General features: G+C 46.6%; 1 protein-coding gene across 1 annotated transcript; it reads left to right on the top strand.

The window, feature by feature from the left end:
* The first annotated feature begins 11,738 nt into the window (after positions 1-11,738).
* Positions 11,739-12,671, top strand: LOC143390327 (olfactory receptor 2C3-like). The gene has a single exon (XM_076842768.1). It carries the CDS (start codon positions 11,739-11,741, stop codon positions 12,669-12,671), a length of 933 nt encoding a protein of 310 aa, XP_076698883.1.
* The last annotated feature ends 2,280 nt before the right edge of the window (positions 12,672-14,951 follow it).

Here is a 14,951-nt window from a genome sequence, read left to right as displayed (position 1 = left end):
ATTGTTTCTTTTGCTGAGAAGAAGTTTTTCTCTTTGAATCCATCCCATTTATTGATTCTTGATTTTAATTCTTGTACTATAGGAGTCTTATTAAGGAAATCAGGGGCTAATCATGATGAAGATTTGGGCCTACTTGTATTAGGTGCAAGGTCTCTGGTTTAATTCCTAGGTCCTTGATACATTTTTTGAGTTTTGTGTGTGGTGAAAGTTAGGGGACTAATTTCATTTTGTTGTATATGGATTTTCAGTTTTCCCAGCACCGTTTGTTAAAGAGGATATCTCTTCTTTAATATATGTTTTTGGCACCTTTGTCTAATATGAGATTCACTTATGTGGATTTGTTTCTATGTCCTCTATTCTGTACCATTGGTTTACTAGTGTGTTTTGGTGCCAATACCATGCTGTTTTTTATTACTATTGCTTTGTAGTATAGATTAAGGTCTGGTATAGTGATGCCACCTGCTTCACTCTTCTTGCTAAGGATTGCTTTAGCTATTCTGGGTCTCTTATTTTTCCAGATGACTTTCATGACTGCTTTTTGTATTTCTGTGAGGAATGTCATTGGATTTTGGTTGGGATTGCATTAAATCTGTATAGTGCTTTTGGTAGAATGGTCATTTTGACAATGTTAATTCTGCCTATCTAAGAACAAGGTAGATCTTTCCATCTTCTAAGGTCTTTAATTTCTTTTTTTAGCATTCTATAGATTTCATTGTAGAGGTCTTTCACTTCTTTCGTTAAGTTGATTCCCAAGTAGTTTATTTTCTTTATGCTGTTGTAAATGGGGTAGTTTTCCTTGTTTCCCTTTCAGAGGCTTTGTCACTGATATACAGAAATGCTTTTCTATGGGTGTTGATTTTGTATCCTGCTACTTTGCTGAATTTATTTACTAGTTCTAGAAGTTTACTGGGGAATTTTTTTGGGTCTTCTAGGTATAGAATCGTATCGTTGGCAAATAGTGTAAATTTGAGTTCTCCTTTACCTATCCATATCCCTTTAATTTCTTTCATCTAATTGCTCTGGTCAGTGTTTCAAGAACTGTGTTAAATAGAAGTGGTGAAAGAGGGCATTCTTGTCTTGTTCCAGTTTTTTAGAGGGAATGATTTAAATTTTTCTCCATTTAGAATGATGTTGGCCTGGGGCTTAGCATAGATGGCTTTTACAATAATGAGATATATTCCCGTTTCCCTGATTTTTCTAGTGTTTTGAACATGAAGGGTGCTATATTTTGTCAAAATCTTTTTCTGCATCTATTGATCATCATATGGTTCTTTCCTTTAAGTCTATTGATGTGATGAGTTACATTTATTGATTTCTGTATGTTGAACCAACCATGCATCCCTGGAATGAACCCCACTTGATAGTGGTGTATTATCTTTTTGATATGTTTTTGTATTCGATTTGCCAGAATTTTATTTAGAAGTTTTGCATCCATATTCATTGGAGACATTGGTGTGAAGTTTTCTTTTTTCTTTTTTTTGATGTGTCTTTGCCTGGTTTTGGAATCAGGATGATATTGGTCCCATAAAATGAGTTTGGTAGTGCTGCCTCTTTTTCTATTTCCTGAAATAAATTGAAGAGTATTGGTATTAGTTCTTCTTTAAAGGTCTTGTAGAACTCTCCTATGTATCCATCCAGTCCTCTGCTTTTCTTGGTTGGTAAGCTTCTGATGGTGTCTTCTATTTTGTTGCTTGAAATTGATCTGTTTAAATTCTGCATATCATCCTGATTCAATTTGGGCAAATCATATGACTATAGAAATTTGTCGATGCCTTTGAAATTTTGTATTTTATTGGAGTACAAGTTTTCAAAATAATTTCTAATTATCTTCTGTATTTCTGTTGTGTCTGTTGTGATATTTCCTTTTTCATCATGGAAGTTAGTAATTTGAGTTTTCTCTCTCCTTATCTTTGCTAGCATGACTAAAGATTTATCAATTTTATTTATTTTTTCAAAGAACCAACTTTTTGTATTGTCAATTTCTTCAATTGTTTTTTTTTGTTTCAGTTTCATTGATTTCAGCTCTGATTTTAATAATTTTCTGTTTTCTACTGATTTTGGTGTTAATTTGCTTTTCTTTTTCTAGGGCTTTAAAATGTAATGTTAGGTCATTTAGTTGTTGACTTTTTCTTCTGTTAAGGAATGAATTCCATGCAATGAACTTTCCTCTTAGTACTGCCTTCATAGTGGCTCAGAGATTTTTAATATGTTGTATCAGTGTCTAATTTATCTCTAAGAATTTTTAAATCTCCTCTTTTGCAACCCACTCTTCATTCAATAGCATATTATTTAATTTCCAGGTGTTGGAGTAGCTTTTATTTTTTATTTTATCATTGATTTGTAATTTCATTCCATTATGATCTCATTAGGTGCTGGGTAGTATCTCTGCTTTTTTGTATTTGCTAAGAGTTGCTTTGTGGCATAATATATCGTCTATTTTAGAGAAGGATCCATGTGCTGCTGAGAAGAAAGTGTATTTGCTGGTTGATGGATGAAATATTCTCTACATGTGAGTTAAGTCTTAAATTATTGATTATATTATTGAATTCTATAGTTTCTTTGTTCAGCTTTTGTCTGGAAGATCTATCCAGTGGTGAAAGAGGTGTGTTAAAGTCACCCAAAATTATTGTGTTGTGGTCTATTTGACTCTTGAACTTGAGAAGAGTTTGATTGATGAACATAGATGATCTATTGTTTGGGGCACATATTTTTGAAATTGTTTTTTTTACTGGTTATTCATCTTTGTACTTTTTAATGGCATCATTTAATGAATAAAATTATTATACATTAAAAAAGATAAAATTTCACCTTGCAATTTCCTTTTTTCTTTTCAATTCAATTAAAATCCAATCATCCCACTACCAAGTGTTTGTCATTTGGAGTGAGGTTTAAAGGAAACAGAGCAGGAGTTGGGACAGGTGACTGGGCAACCCCAGTAGGCATGCCCAGTTGGGCACAGTGCCCTGGAGTGAGCTTTGAGGGCAGATGTGAAGACAGAGATGTGATCAAGCAAGAGTTGTGAAACACACCTGTCTTGCCTGGTCCCCACCAGGACTAATGTGTGTGGAAGTGAGTGCCCAGCAGATGTGAGGAGCAAGCAAAGGCCCTGGGAAATTGTCACAGGAGGGTGAGGAGCTGAAGCCTCAAATCTTGGTTCTTGTGTTCTAATGAAAGAAAATTCAAATTCAGGCAGGAAAAGCCACGCAAGAGAACTTTGTCATAAGTGAAAGTGAAGAAAGGCTCAGCAAGGAGCACTCTGAGGAGACGTGGTTGTCTCTGAGCAGAGAAGGAGAGCAGTGCTCCATCCAGACCTGTTGCTGTTTAGGTTTGTCCTTCTGCCATCTCCACTAATCAGATGTTGAACTCCCTCACATGGGGTGTGGGGGTGTTGGCCCTAGTTGATGCCTTTCCAGAACTGTCATAGTGCCCATCCCAACCTGGAGACTTCCTCTGCTAGTCAGTCCTATGTTAATGCAGGCACTGGGCTGCAAGATCAGGCACACTTTACCTACGTGGACTGCACTACTGAAGAAATGTCCCTTTGTTATACACTAGAGAACCCATGGCATAAATCCTACCTGTACAGTGACCCCAGCTGACCCTATCAGGGGTTGGCCTTATTGACCTTTCCCCTCTTGATCTACTTCTTAATTGGCTTTCTTTGTTTCTTCCTGTTTATTCCCAGGCTTAGCACACCTATTATTTTTCTATAAATTACTTGATTATTCATTAGCCTTAAAAGCAATTTAAAGAAAACCTGCGACCTGCCACATTATAGGGTCACATTCCACTGACTGCTGCCTAACAGACAGCAGTTTATTTAATCATTTACCAATGATTAAAATAATATTGTTTGGATTCAGAGAGGTCATGGAGGTGGAAGGGGAAGACCCAGCCAGGCCAGGCTTTTCCCGAGTCGGTGGACGATGGAGAGGTATTTCCAGGTAAGGTAGAGGTGACCCGATTCACCGTTAACGCTGTTAATCTGCTGAGAAAGGTAGAGGGTTTCGTTGTGGGAAAGGATCCTAGTCTGGATAACTCAAAGTTAGAGTTAAGAGGATTTATTGATGGATTATGCATGAGAGGGAGGGAGACTTGGAGAAGGACAGAGGTCACAGCTTGTACCATGGTTCCTGGAGCAAATGGAAAGACAGGGTCACCATCAACTGGGGTGGAGGTGGGGCTGCAGCTGGAGCAGGCCCAAGATTAGCCCCCTGGTGCCATCACAGCACGCCCACAGAGCAGAAATTGACCTTCTCAGGGGCTCCAGGCTGGAGGTCCAGGGTCCCAGTGCAGCTGTGGACCCCAGTGCAGCTGTGGTCCTGGGTGAGGCCCCTTTGTGATTTGTGGCCAGCTGCCTGCCTGCGGTGTCCTCACGGGCCTTCCCTCTGTGCACATGGAGCGTGAAGGTGGTCCCTCTTCTTATAAGATGTCAGACCTCTGGGTTAGGGCATCACCCTCATGGTGTCATTTAATAACAGTCTCTCAAAGGCCCTGTCTCTCAACAGAGTCACACTGGGAGAGACCACCCAGCCCACAACACTGTCAGATGCAGATGGCAGCCAGGCGCATGAGTCTGAAGTGCAGTGCGTCTAAGGAACGCCATTGGTATTTGAGCCCATTAGCTAGATAACATCAGTGGGGAGGTGAGGCAGGAAAAAGGAATGCACAGCTGTGTGTGGGCCTTGTTCTACCCCTTGGTGGCCATGAGACCTGAGGTCACTTGCCCACCCACAGTTTCAGTGACCTCATCTGTAATGTGGGGGACTGAGTCAGAGTAGCTTGGATAACTCCAGGAAGACTGAAGGAGCACCCAAACTATGATCATCACTATGCAACAACTCATGGGGGTTTGCCAGCAGTAGGCCGCGTCAATCACACAGTCAGCACAATGACTATGTGCTCTAAGTAACAGACTAGCTCTAGAATCATTCATTCATTATCATAATGTAAATGATTAAAATTTGATTAAATTTTTAATCAATGATTAAACTAATATTGGTTGGATGCCATCAGCACACCAGGCATCAAGTCCTATGTTAGGATAGTGGGAAATGGACGATCTTCTAGGACAGTCACAGATACTATCCTCATAGAACTGAGGAGTCACAATCACATATTGCAAATTCTTTCATGAACAGATATGAAAATTGATGACGAGTAGGTTCAAGTGGCCTGGCCAGCTGCCAGAACAGCCTCGGAACAGGGCAGTGTGCAAACCTGACTGATTCTTAGGCTGAACTCTTAGCAGTTGGACCAGCCACGGAGGGTTCCACTACACAAAGCCAAGAGCAGACCGGCCATCATGAAACGTGGGTCCACTTCTGGAAGAATCTAAAATGTCACTCAAGGCGATAGTCCTTATATGCTACACAAAAGATCACAACAGTCAGATGGAGACATCAAATGAAATCACAGACCAATGTGACTTACAAATAGACACACACACACACACACACACAAAAAAAAAAAAAACCAGCAAAATGCTAACAAGCCAAATCCAAAGTAAGACAGATGCAGTATGAACTAGAAAAGGATTCTATACTATGAGAGGAGGGGTTTATCTCCTAAATGCAGCAGTGGCCGACATGTGAAAGGTCAATGGATAAAGCAAGTGGCATAATTCAAAAAGGGAACTTCCTCAGTGTGTGAAGACCATGCGTGAAAACCACAGCCGAGGTCACACTGGAGTGACAGACCCAGCTCCCCGCAAGGTCAGGAACGAGGCACGCAGGCCAGCATCCGCCCCTTCCACCTGACACTGCTTGGGAAGTCCTGGTCATGCTAGGAGCACCCAAGAAAACAGAAGCTTCCACCATGGAGAGGGAAAAGAAGACCATCCACATCCACAGGTAACACGGCCTCATAGGTAAAAATAATCCAAAGTTACAAAAAGGACGTAGGGAACAAGTTATGATAGATAAGCGAATTTAACAAAATCCCAGAGGCTATTTTTTTTGTGTTCTAATTAGTTATACAGGACAGTAGAATGCACGTTGAGCCGTCATGCATAAATGGAGTACAACTTCTCTTCTTCTGGTTGTACCTGATGTCGAATCACACCAGTGGTGAAGTCAAATATGTACATCGGGTAATAATACCTGCTTGATTCTACTATCCTTCCTACCTGCTTTCCTTCTCCCCTCCCTTCACTCCCTCTATTTAATCTAAAGATTATTCTTCCCTGGCCTCCCCACCTGAGTGGGAATTAGCATCCACATATCAGAGAAAACATTCAACCTTTGGTTTTGGGGGGATGAGCTTATTTCACTTAGCATGATATTCTCTAGCTCCATTTACAGGTAAATGCCATCATTTTAGCAGATGAATGGATAAAGAAAATGTGCTGTGTGTGTACACAAACACACACACACACACACACACACAATGAAATATCACTTATCCTTAAAGAATAATGAAATAATGGCATTTGCCAAAGGCTATTTTGAAAATGAAAAATCCAGTATTCAATTTGTATGAAACCAATTCTTAAATTCATTTGACCCTAAAGAGCAAAAACAATCTTTAAAAAAAAAAAAGTTGGAGGATTCAACTTCCTGATTGCAAAACTTACTACAAAGCTGCAGTCATCAAAAGTGTGATGCCATCACAAGGACAGGCCAGCCATCAGTGTGGAGATGACCACACGGACCTCTGACATGATCTCAGTGGATAAAGTGTCCTCTCTCAAAAAGTGGCAAGAAGACAACTGGATGTGCACCTGCTGAAGATCGGATCCCTGCCTCACACCACGTATGACATCCAAGACACTCGAGGCCTGGGTGAGAGCCTAAAGTGGAAGACCCTCAGAAGAAAATAGCAGCAAGTCCACAGGACCCTGGTTGTGCAACAGTGTCTTAAACATGACACCAAAGCCACAAGCAACACAAGAAACAGGTGAAGTGCAAAATTAGGGACTGGTGTCCAAAAAGGAAAAGGCTAAGCGAGGGAGAGATGGTACTGTCAAATCAGACACCTCCTAAGGGTCTGGCAGCCACCATACTTGAGAAATCTTATGTCTCAACAACAGAAAAACACATCAAGGAAAAATGGGCAAAAGACTTAAATAGACATTTCCCCAAAGAAAATAAGCAAGAGACCAACAAACACATTTCCAAATGTACAACATGATTAGTCATTAGGAAAATGAACATGTACACTCAGAAAAATGAGAAGGTACCTGCCATCTGCATGTGATATATCAAAGAACATAAATGCATGAATAACTAATTAAAACAAATAAAAAATAAAAAAACTAAAAGAGATATCGTTCCCATTACAACGGCTATTTAAGAAAAGAGAGAGGGACAGAGGAAGGTGGACAGACGGCCCACTCCTGTAATCACAGCTACAGGGGGCTCAGCAGAATTATCACAAAGTCAAGGCCAGCAGGGCTTCTTATTGAGACCCTGTCTCAAAAGAAGAGGTCTTGGGATGTGGCTGAGTGGTAGAGACTTGTCAACAGGCACAAAGAAAGGAAGGAGGGAAGGAAACAGTCAGTGCTGGTCATGGTGTGGAACGCAGGGGACAGACCTCTCCTTACAGGAGGGTACAATCCCACGCTGTGGAAAGCCAGGAGGGGCACATGAGGTCATCAAAGAATGCATGAGACCTGCAGTTCCACTCCCAGGTGCCTGAGAAGAAAGGCAAACAACACCTGCAGGTAAATGTGCACAGTGTGTCTATTCTCTATAGCCCCAAAGGGAGGCCACCCTCACAGTCACCACATGGTGAACACAAACACCATCCTCAGATGAACAAGTCAAGAAGGCAGGGGCAGATGACGGGAATCCCCTGCAAGGAGAACGGGTTACTGGCACACGCAGCACACGCCACCCTGAACACTTCCTCCAAGTGGAAGAAGTAGCACAGTAGGGCCGCATATTTCATGATTCTGTTAACATGGGATCCACATGAGGCAAATCCACACAAACAGAAAGAAGATCCCTAGTTGCGGGGGACTGGGGGCTTGGCAGAGGCAGGGGAGGCAACAACAGGTAGAGGGTTTCTGCTTGCAGTAATAAAAGGGTCTGAAACGATGTAGCACTGAGGGTTGTACACTATTTTGAATTGACCTACTGTTACACTTTAAAATGTCTTCATCTCAGGTGTATATTATTACAATACAAATAAACTCACACTAGCATGGAAAATGCTATCTAGTAAGCAAGGATAGAACAATAATAAAATGATTAATAAAAAAGAAGAATCTACTACAGCCTCTGCCAAAATCAGTGTAAGAGACAACTATGTCAGACTCCCCCCAACACCCCACACGTCCCTGCGCACAGACTCACTCCTGGCTCTGCAAGCAATGCTCCAGGGTGGGCAGACACAAAAACAAACCCCAGTGTTCATAAAAGAAGCACACCTGTGCCCTCACTGCAGAGAGTGTAACTGTCCACAGGGAACAGTTCCTGAGTGTCCCTCCTGCATTCCACTCCCTGGAGCCTCCTCTCCTCTTGAAAGCTCCAGGGATGAGCAGCAGGTTCAGGACATGCAGGGCTGTGCATCAGTTTGTCCCTGGGGTCCCCTGTGTTTCCCTTCTGGAGCATGGCGTGCTGTCCTCCCTCCATGGGCTATTCTCTTCTCAGCAAAGCTGGGGTGTGTTTTCAGTTCCAAGGCATCTGATCTAAGACTTAAGAAGGTGTCCTTGGACGTGCACTGGGCAGAGCCAGGTATGCTGCCCCACTGAGCTGGCTTCCCAGAGCTGGGATGATGAGGTCCCAGGGCTGATCTGCCCCTCCTGATCCCACATGCTCTGAACTCATGGGCATTACCAGTTCCCAAGGTTGTCTCCCTTCCTCCATGTCCCCTGCAGGAAGCAGAAGGTGGCTGCTGGCTCACCCTCCTGAGTGACCTTGGGTTTGCTCCTCCCTTGTTGGGGACAAGGGGACTGGGTCCCAGGCTTTCTGGTAAGTCCAGTACAGGCTGAGGGGCATGGATCACTGAAATGCTCTGCCTTCCTCCTCCATGGCCAGAGTGTTTAGCGGTCGTCCACACACTGGGGGCACATGGGGCTACATGGTGAGCTCAGGCCAACAAGGACTCGTGGCTCTTCTCAGGGTCACTGGGCCACCACTCTCTGATGACATGGCATGGAGGAGGGAAGCTGGTGAGGTGCAGAGTGAGGATTGCTGACTGTGTCACTGGGGACTGAAGCTGAACGTGGCAGCGGGGTTCATTGTGACAGGATCGTACCCGTGTGGGACAGAACTGGTTGCCTTCAGTGCCAGTGCCCCTTGCTCCCTCACCTTCCCCCTGCCCTGCTGGTCTTCCTCCACTGACTCAGGGTTTCTGAGTGGACTGTGTGTGCCTCTGCTGGGTCCCTGGCTGTGCTCAGGGCGCACAGAGCATCCCTGGGCCAACTCCAGGCTGCAGCTGCCCCCCTCCCCCCAGCCCCTTCCTTGCTCCTCCAGCTCCCTGTTTCCATGGGTGGCCCCTCCCCTTCTTTCTCCCTTCCCCCACACAGGAGAGAACATGGGGACCTCGACTCTGTGCCTGGCTTATTTCTGCAGGAGGACATCTTCAGTGCTGAGGTGAGAGTGTGGTTGTCACCTTGGGAGGGGCCACCTCTTCCTCTGCTGGGGCTGTGGCCTTTGGGCTAGCTCCAGGGTCACCAGGAGCTCAGGCTGTGGATGCCTCTGGACATTGCTGGAAACAGCCCAGAGCATCAGGAGGGTTGCTGGGCCTCCAAGAGTCAGCCAGACTGTCCCATCACAGGCACCCCTTGGCGTCCATCTCGTGGTGACATTTCTGCATTTGCCAGGGTGTCAGCTATGAGTCAGCATCGTTTCTCTCTGTTCATAGGGGGGACACTTCCTTCCACAAGTGACAGGGCAAGTGTCAAACCAGCCTTCTGCTTTTCAGGTCAGCTGTGGGGCCTCCTTGCAAGGACCCATCACTGGGACTCCTGCATGACACAGTGGCAGAAAACTAGCCAGGCTCCCCCATCCTCACGTCCCAGGTATGAAGCCAGCCATGCTCTGAGGGCCTCAGCTGCCTGTGACATGGAGGAGGTGGGGATGCATTCCTCAAGACGCCCTCTCCAGGGTCCAGCACACCGCTGGCCGGCTGTCTGCAGAGCAGACCCTGTCTCGGCACGACTCCTCTCTGACAGTCTCCCAGGGGAAATGCCTGGCACTCTGAGTCCCATTTCTACCTGTGCCAAGGAGTCCCTGTGTGTACTCTTAACTGATTGGTGCACACTCTCTGTGCGTGTTTAGGAGGCTCCTGGGAGCTGGGATTCAGGTACTCACTAGGTGGACATGGCCTCAGTGTCACTAGCACAGCATCACCGTGGCCTCTGCTGCTTCCTCAAGGAGTCCCTTCACACTGCTCTCTTCTGGGAGGGAAACAGGGCACTGTTGTCAAGTGCACTCACATGCTGGGACAGAACCTGACCCTCCTGCCAAACACCAGTGGTGCTGTGGATGGCTCTCTACCCTGTCCTCCAGGCAGGCTGCTCTCCAGCCCTGGTGACCTGCCCCTGCTCTCCCCTCCCAGGTCCACCTGCAGGTATTGCATAGCCCTGAGTTCCCAGGTAAAGCACTCAGTGAACATGTTGTTCCTGCCCCCCTGACCATGCCCAGACACAGGGCTGGTGAGTGCCACTCTGCATCCTGGAACTGCAGGTAGTGACCATCAGAGCCAGCTGTTACCAAGGTGAACAGGTGCTCAGACGTGGCTGGTTGGTTCCCTCTCTGCAGAGCATGTTCTGAGCCTCTCTGCAAGCCGCTGGCAGTCCCAAAACACCTTTCCTGGCAACCCCAGTGAGGTTGTGGTAGCAGCCCCTCAACTCCAGGTCTGCACTGCCCTGACCACAGGCCATCTGACCACCCATTAGGGCACATCCACAAAGACACATGAAGTGACTTTGCATCAGACCCTGGCAGACTCTGGGGACCCAGAAGCAAACAGACCAAAGGACTGAGCCCACAGGGAACTGGTAGTCTATGAGTGAGACATGGTCCAGCGTACTGGCAGAGCAGCTGGCCGAGGGTGGTAGCCACCAAGGCTGAGGGCAGGCGAGGAGAGGTGGAGAGGGCACTGAAGAGGGCCTGCATTACAGGCCACCATTGAAAATGCCACGATGGAGTGGGTGAGAGTATGGGAGGCTGGCTGATACAGAGCGTAGAGCAGGGGCCATCTCTGCACCAAGGCCCTGGGGTGGGTACAGGTCCTGTGGTCCTAGCACATCTTAGTGTCCTGCTTGGTTTTGAGGGAAGACTTGGAAAGGAAGCACAGAGACAAGTTAGGGTATCAGATCAAACCTCAGGTGGAAAATGGCCGCAGGATGGCCAGAAGGCAGGACCCTGGGTGGCAAGGAGGGGTGAGTCTGAAGATGTCACGGACAAAGCTGGTTGTGTGATTGGCAGGACTCTGATTTGTCTCCTGCCCTGCATTCGTCACATGGAACACCACCCTCTGCCCGGTGCTGCACCCCCGTGTCACTGCACACTCAGGCACAGGCCAGATGCTGCTGGTACAAGTGACCTTTCCAGTGGAACCAGTGCTAATGTCATGCATGAACCTCCACATCTCCCTGGGCCATGCCTGTCCAGGCCTCTCACTCGGACTCTCTGCCTCAGGAAGACCACGCAAAGCCATCCAGAAGCATTCTGAGAGCTCAGGGAGCAGGCTGGCTCCTAAGTGGTGAGATGGTTTCCTGCATCATGTCCTGTGCCCCCAGCGTGGGTGGCCTTTTGGCCCCATCCTTTGGGTGTCAGAGGCTGGAAATGACCAATGGAAGTTCTCCTGCCATGTTTGTGCTCCTGGGCTTCTCTGCTCGCCCCTCACTGGAGCCCATCCTCTTCATGGTGGTCTTGGTGTGCTATGTGGTGTCTATCCTGGGCAATGCCACCATCATCCTGGTCACCCGTGTGGACGTGCGCCTCCACACGCCCATGTACTTCTTTCTTGCCAACCTGTCCTTCCTAGACATCAGCTTCACCACAAGCATTGTCCCACAACTGCTGGTCAACCTCTGGGGACCACAGAAAACCATAAGCTATGGAGGGTGTGTGGTGCAGTTCTATGTGTCCCACTGGCTGGGGGCCACCGAGTGTGTCCTCCTGGCCGTCATGTCCTATGACCGCTATGCTGCCATCTGTAAGCCCCTCCACTACACTGTCATCATGCACCCACAGCTCTGCCTTGGCCTGGCCTTTGCCTCCTGGTTTGGGGGCCTGACCACCAGCATGGTCGGCTCCACGCTCACCATGCTCCTGCCTCTTTGTGGGCACAATCGCATCGACCACTTCTTTTGTGAGATGCCTCTCATTATGCAACTGGCCTGTGTGGACACCAGGCTCAACAAAGTCGAGATGTACGTTGCTAGCTTCATCTTTGTGGTCTTACCACTGGGCCTTATCCTGGTGTCCTACGGACACATTGCCCAGGCTGTGTTGAAGATCCGGTCAGCAGAAGGGCGGAGAAGAGCATTCAGCACCTGCTCCTCCCACCTGGCCGTTGTGTCCTTGTTCTATGGGAGCATCCTCTTCATGTACCTGCAGCCAGCCAAGAGCAGCTCCCACGAGCAGGGAAAGTTCATAGCTCTCTTCTACACCGTGGCCACCCCCATGCTGAACCCCCTCATCTACACGCTGAGGAACAGGGACGTGAAGAATGCACTCAGATTCTGCGCTGGAGCCCTGCCGGGAGTGTGCTGATCGTGACCGTGAAGAGTTACATATGCTCTGTGTATGTGTGTGATGACTGGCATCCCGTCCTGTGGACATTGATATGCACCAGTGTTTCACATCTGTGTTGTTACTGCTGCACTGTTCATTGTTTGTAATTATGTCTGCCTTTGAGGGTGCTTTCAGTGACTCAGTGAGTGGACATTGATAACCTAATAAAGGCTAGGTGGTTGCCGAGCTCTGGGGTGTGACCTGAGTTTGAAGTCTGGCTTTGTCAGTCCACAGGTGTGCTTACACTTTTACCTCCAATGCTTTGGGGTTTTATAAGAACCACATATTTTTCTTGTCCCCCGTCCCAGCGTGATCTCCTTAACACCTACTAACTTTCTTGTGGGGAGGGTCTCAGGGGTTTCTTCTGTTATTCACAGGAAGCCCCCTCCAACTAAACTGAGTTTCTGCTGACAAGGACAATCTTGGTGAGCCCTAGATGGCTTCAGAGAGGCGGGTCCCAGGTAAACCACTATGGAGCAGAGGGTAGGGACGTGCCACCCCAACCCCTGCTTCTGGGAGGAGAGAGGCCCTTGGGGTGAGTCCTGTAACCGAGGGCTGAGGATGTGGTCCTACCTCTATAGTGGAGCCTCAGCACCCCCTTGTGGTGGGGTAGAGGGACGTGCCCCGCTGTGCACTCCAGGAAGACGATGTTTGTGGGCCACAGATGGGTGGAGAGGAGTCCTCCTCCTGGGAAATTTCTTCATGATTTCTTCAGCTGCAAGTTGATCCATGTGTTGCACCACTTCTTCTTTGTTTCAGGTCATCTCCAAATAGCTCATCTATTCTTCTCTGCTCAGTAATCTGGGTTGGGAGAAACTGAATCAGGACATTTTGGTACTACACTGGAAAGCCTAGGGTGATGGTTGTTACACTATTCTCCTTTTGCTTTTGAGTGGAACTGGTGGGCTGCTTACTCCCTCTTTGTGTTGAGCAGAGCTATGTCAGGGAGAGGATGATGCAGCAGAGTGACACTAAAATTGCTTTTGGTGCAGTTATTCTGTTGTTTTCTTCTAATCTGTTGTTTTAAGTTAAATGCATTCCTGAATTTTTCCAGATTTTTTAAATGGACATCTTAAGTCAGGGATCTCCTTTTCTGCCATTTACTGAATAAAGTAATAGGAAGAGTGCAGTTTTTGTTTCCTGTTGTGGACATAGGCAGCTGTGCAATGGCAGAGAGGATGAGTCCTGCCCACCCAGGTCTGGGTGTGGGGGGTTCTCACCTGCCCACCATTGAGGCCCACCTGATTCTGGTGGGGCATCTCACTCACTGTATGGGTCTTGGGGGGGTCTCAGGGGAGTCCCACCCGGTTCTTGGTGGGGTCTGTACAGAATAGCCAGGCGCTGATCACAGTAAAGGAGGCATACCTTCCAGGAGCCAATCACCTAGGGCCATGCAAATTGTGGAATGTGCATTTGTGTTTATCAGTGTCACCTGGCAACGACTATTTTGCCAGTTGGTTGGCAGATAGGTAGTGGCAACCTGCTTTGGTAGGCCACTTGACAGAGGTTTTACCTAATTGTCTTTAGGATGGATAGAGCCTGGAGAAAGTTTATTTATATAAGCCTGGGAATCAAGTTTTTCGGATATAACCCTCTTGGGAAGATCCACCAGGCTGCAAAAAATTGTGAACTTGGAAGAATTAAACGTTATCTGGGACGTGGATGTCATGTTGATCGCACGGATCATAAAGATAGGTAATAGGGTTTGGGAGGCCAGGGACTGAGGGGTAAGGGACCAATGGGCTGATGGAATTGAAGCCTGCACCATCCAGGCTGTGCCAATGGGAGCAGAGCAGAAAGGATACCAGTTCTCCTTTCACCAGAATATTTAACTTTAATATCCTGTGGAGTCCTCAATATCCAGGACCTGCACACCTTGGAAGTTCAGTACCCAGGACTTCTAATGGGCAGCTAAACAAAACCAAATTTTTAACTGGTTTCCCAGACACTTAAAATTTCCCTATAAGGTCACTGATTTTTTTTTAAATAAATACACACAACAGATTTTAATGTACACATTTTCAAAAGCATTGAAAAATTTTCAGATGTAATCTATTACCTGTTGTGTCCCAAGAGCCTCACAAGAACTCTGAATTGGGAAGATGGCTCCATGTTCTTTCTTCTTTTTTATATTTTTAAAATTCCTTCACACTAGTATATTTAGGGGTGTGTCTTCCACCTCTAAAAATAAGATTTTACTTATTTCTCACATGCTTCACTCACTAATTTATGAAATTCTTAGGATAACTTGGTGTCATC

This window comes from Callospermophilus lateralis, unplaced genomic scaffold (assembly GCF_048772815.1).
Source record: "Callospermophilus lateralis isolate mCalLat2 unplaced genomic scaffold, mCalLat2.hap1 Scaffold_2929, whole genome shotgun sequence".
Lineage (NCBI taxonomy): Eukaryota > Metazoa > Chordata > Mammalia > Rodentia > Sciuridae > Callospermophilus > Callospermophilus lateralis.
Note: the sequence above shows the minus strand (reverse complement) of the source record. Positions and strands in the feature narration are given on the sequence as shown.

Bases quoted from the DNA above. Each gene is read 5' to 3' on its own strand.
- LOC143390327 (XM_076842768.1), top strand. From the start codon at position 11,739: ATGACCAATGGAAGTTCTCCTGCCATGTTTGTGCTCCTGGGCTTCTCT.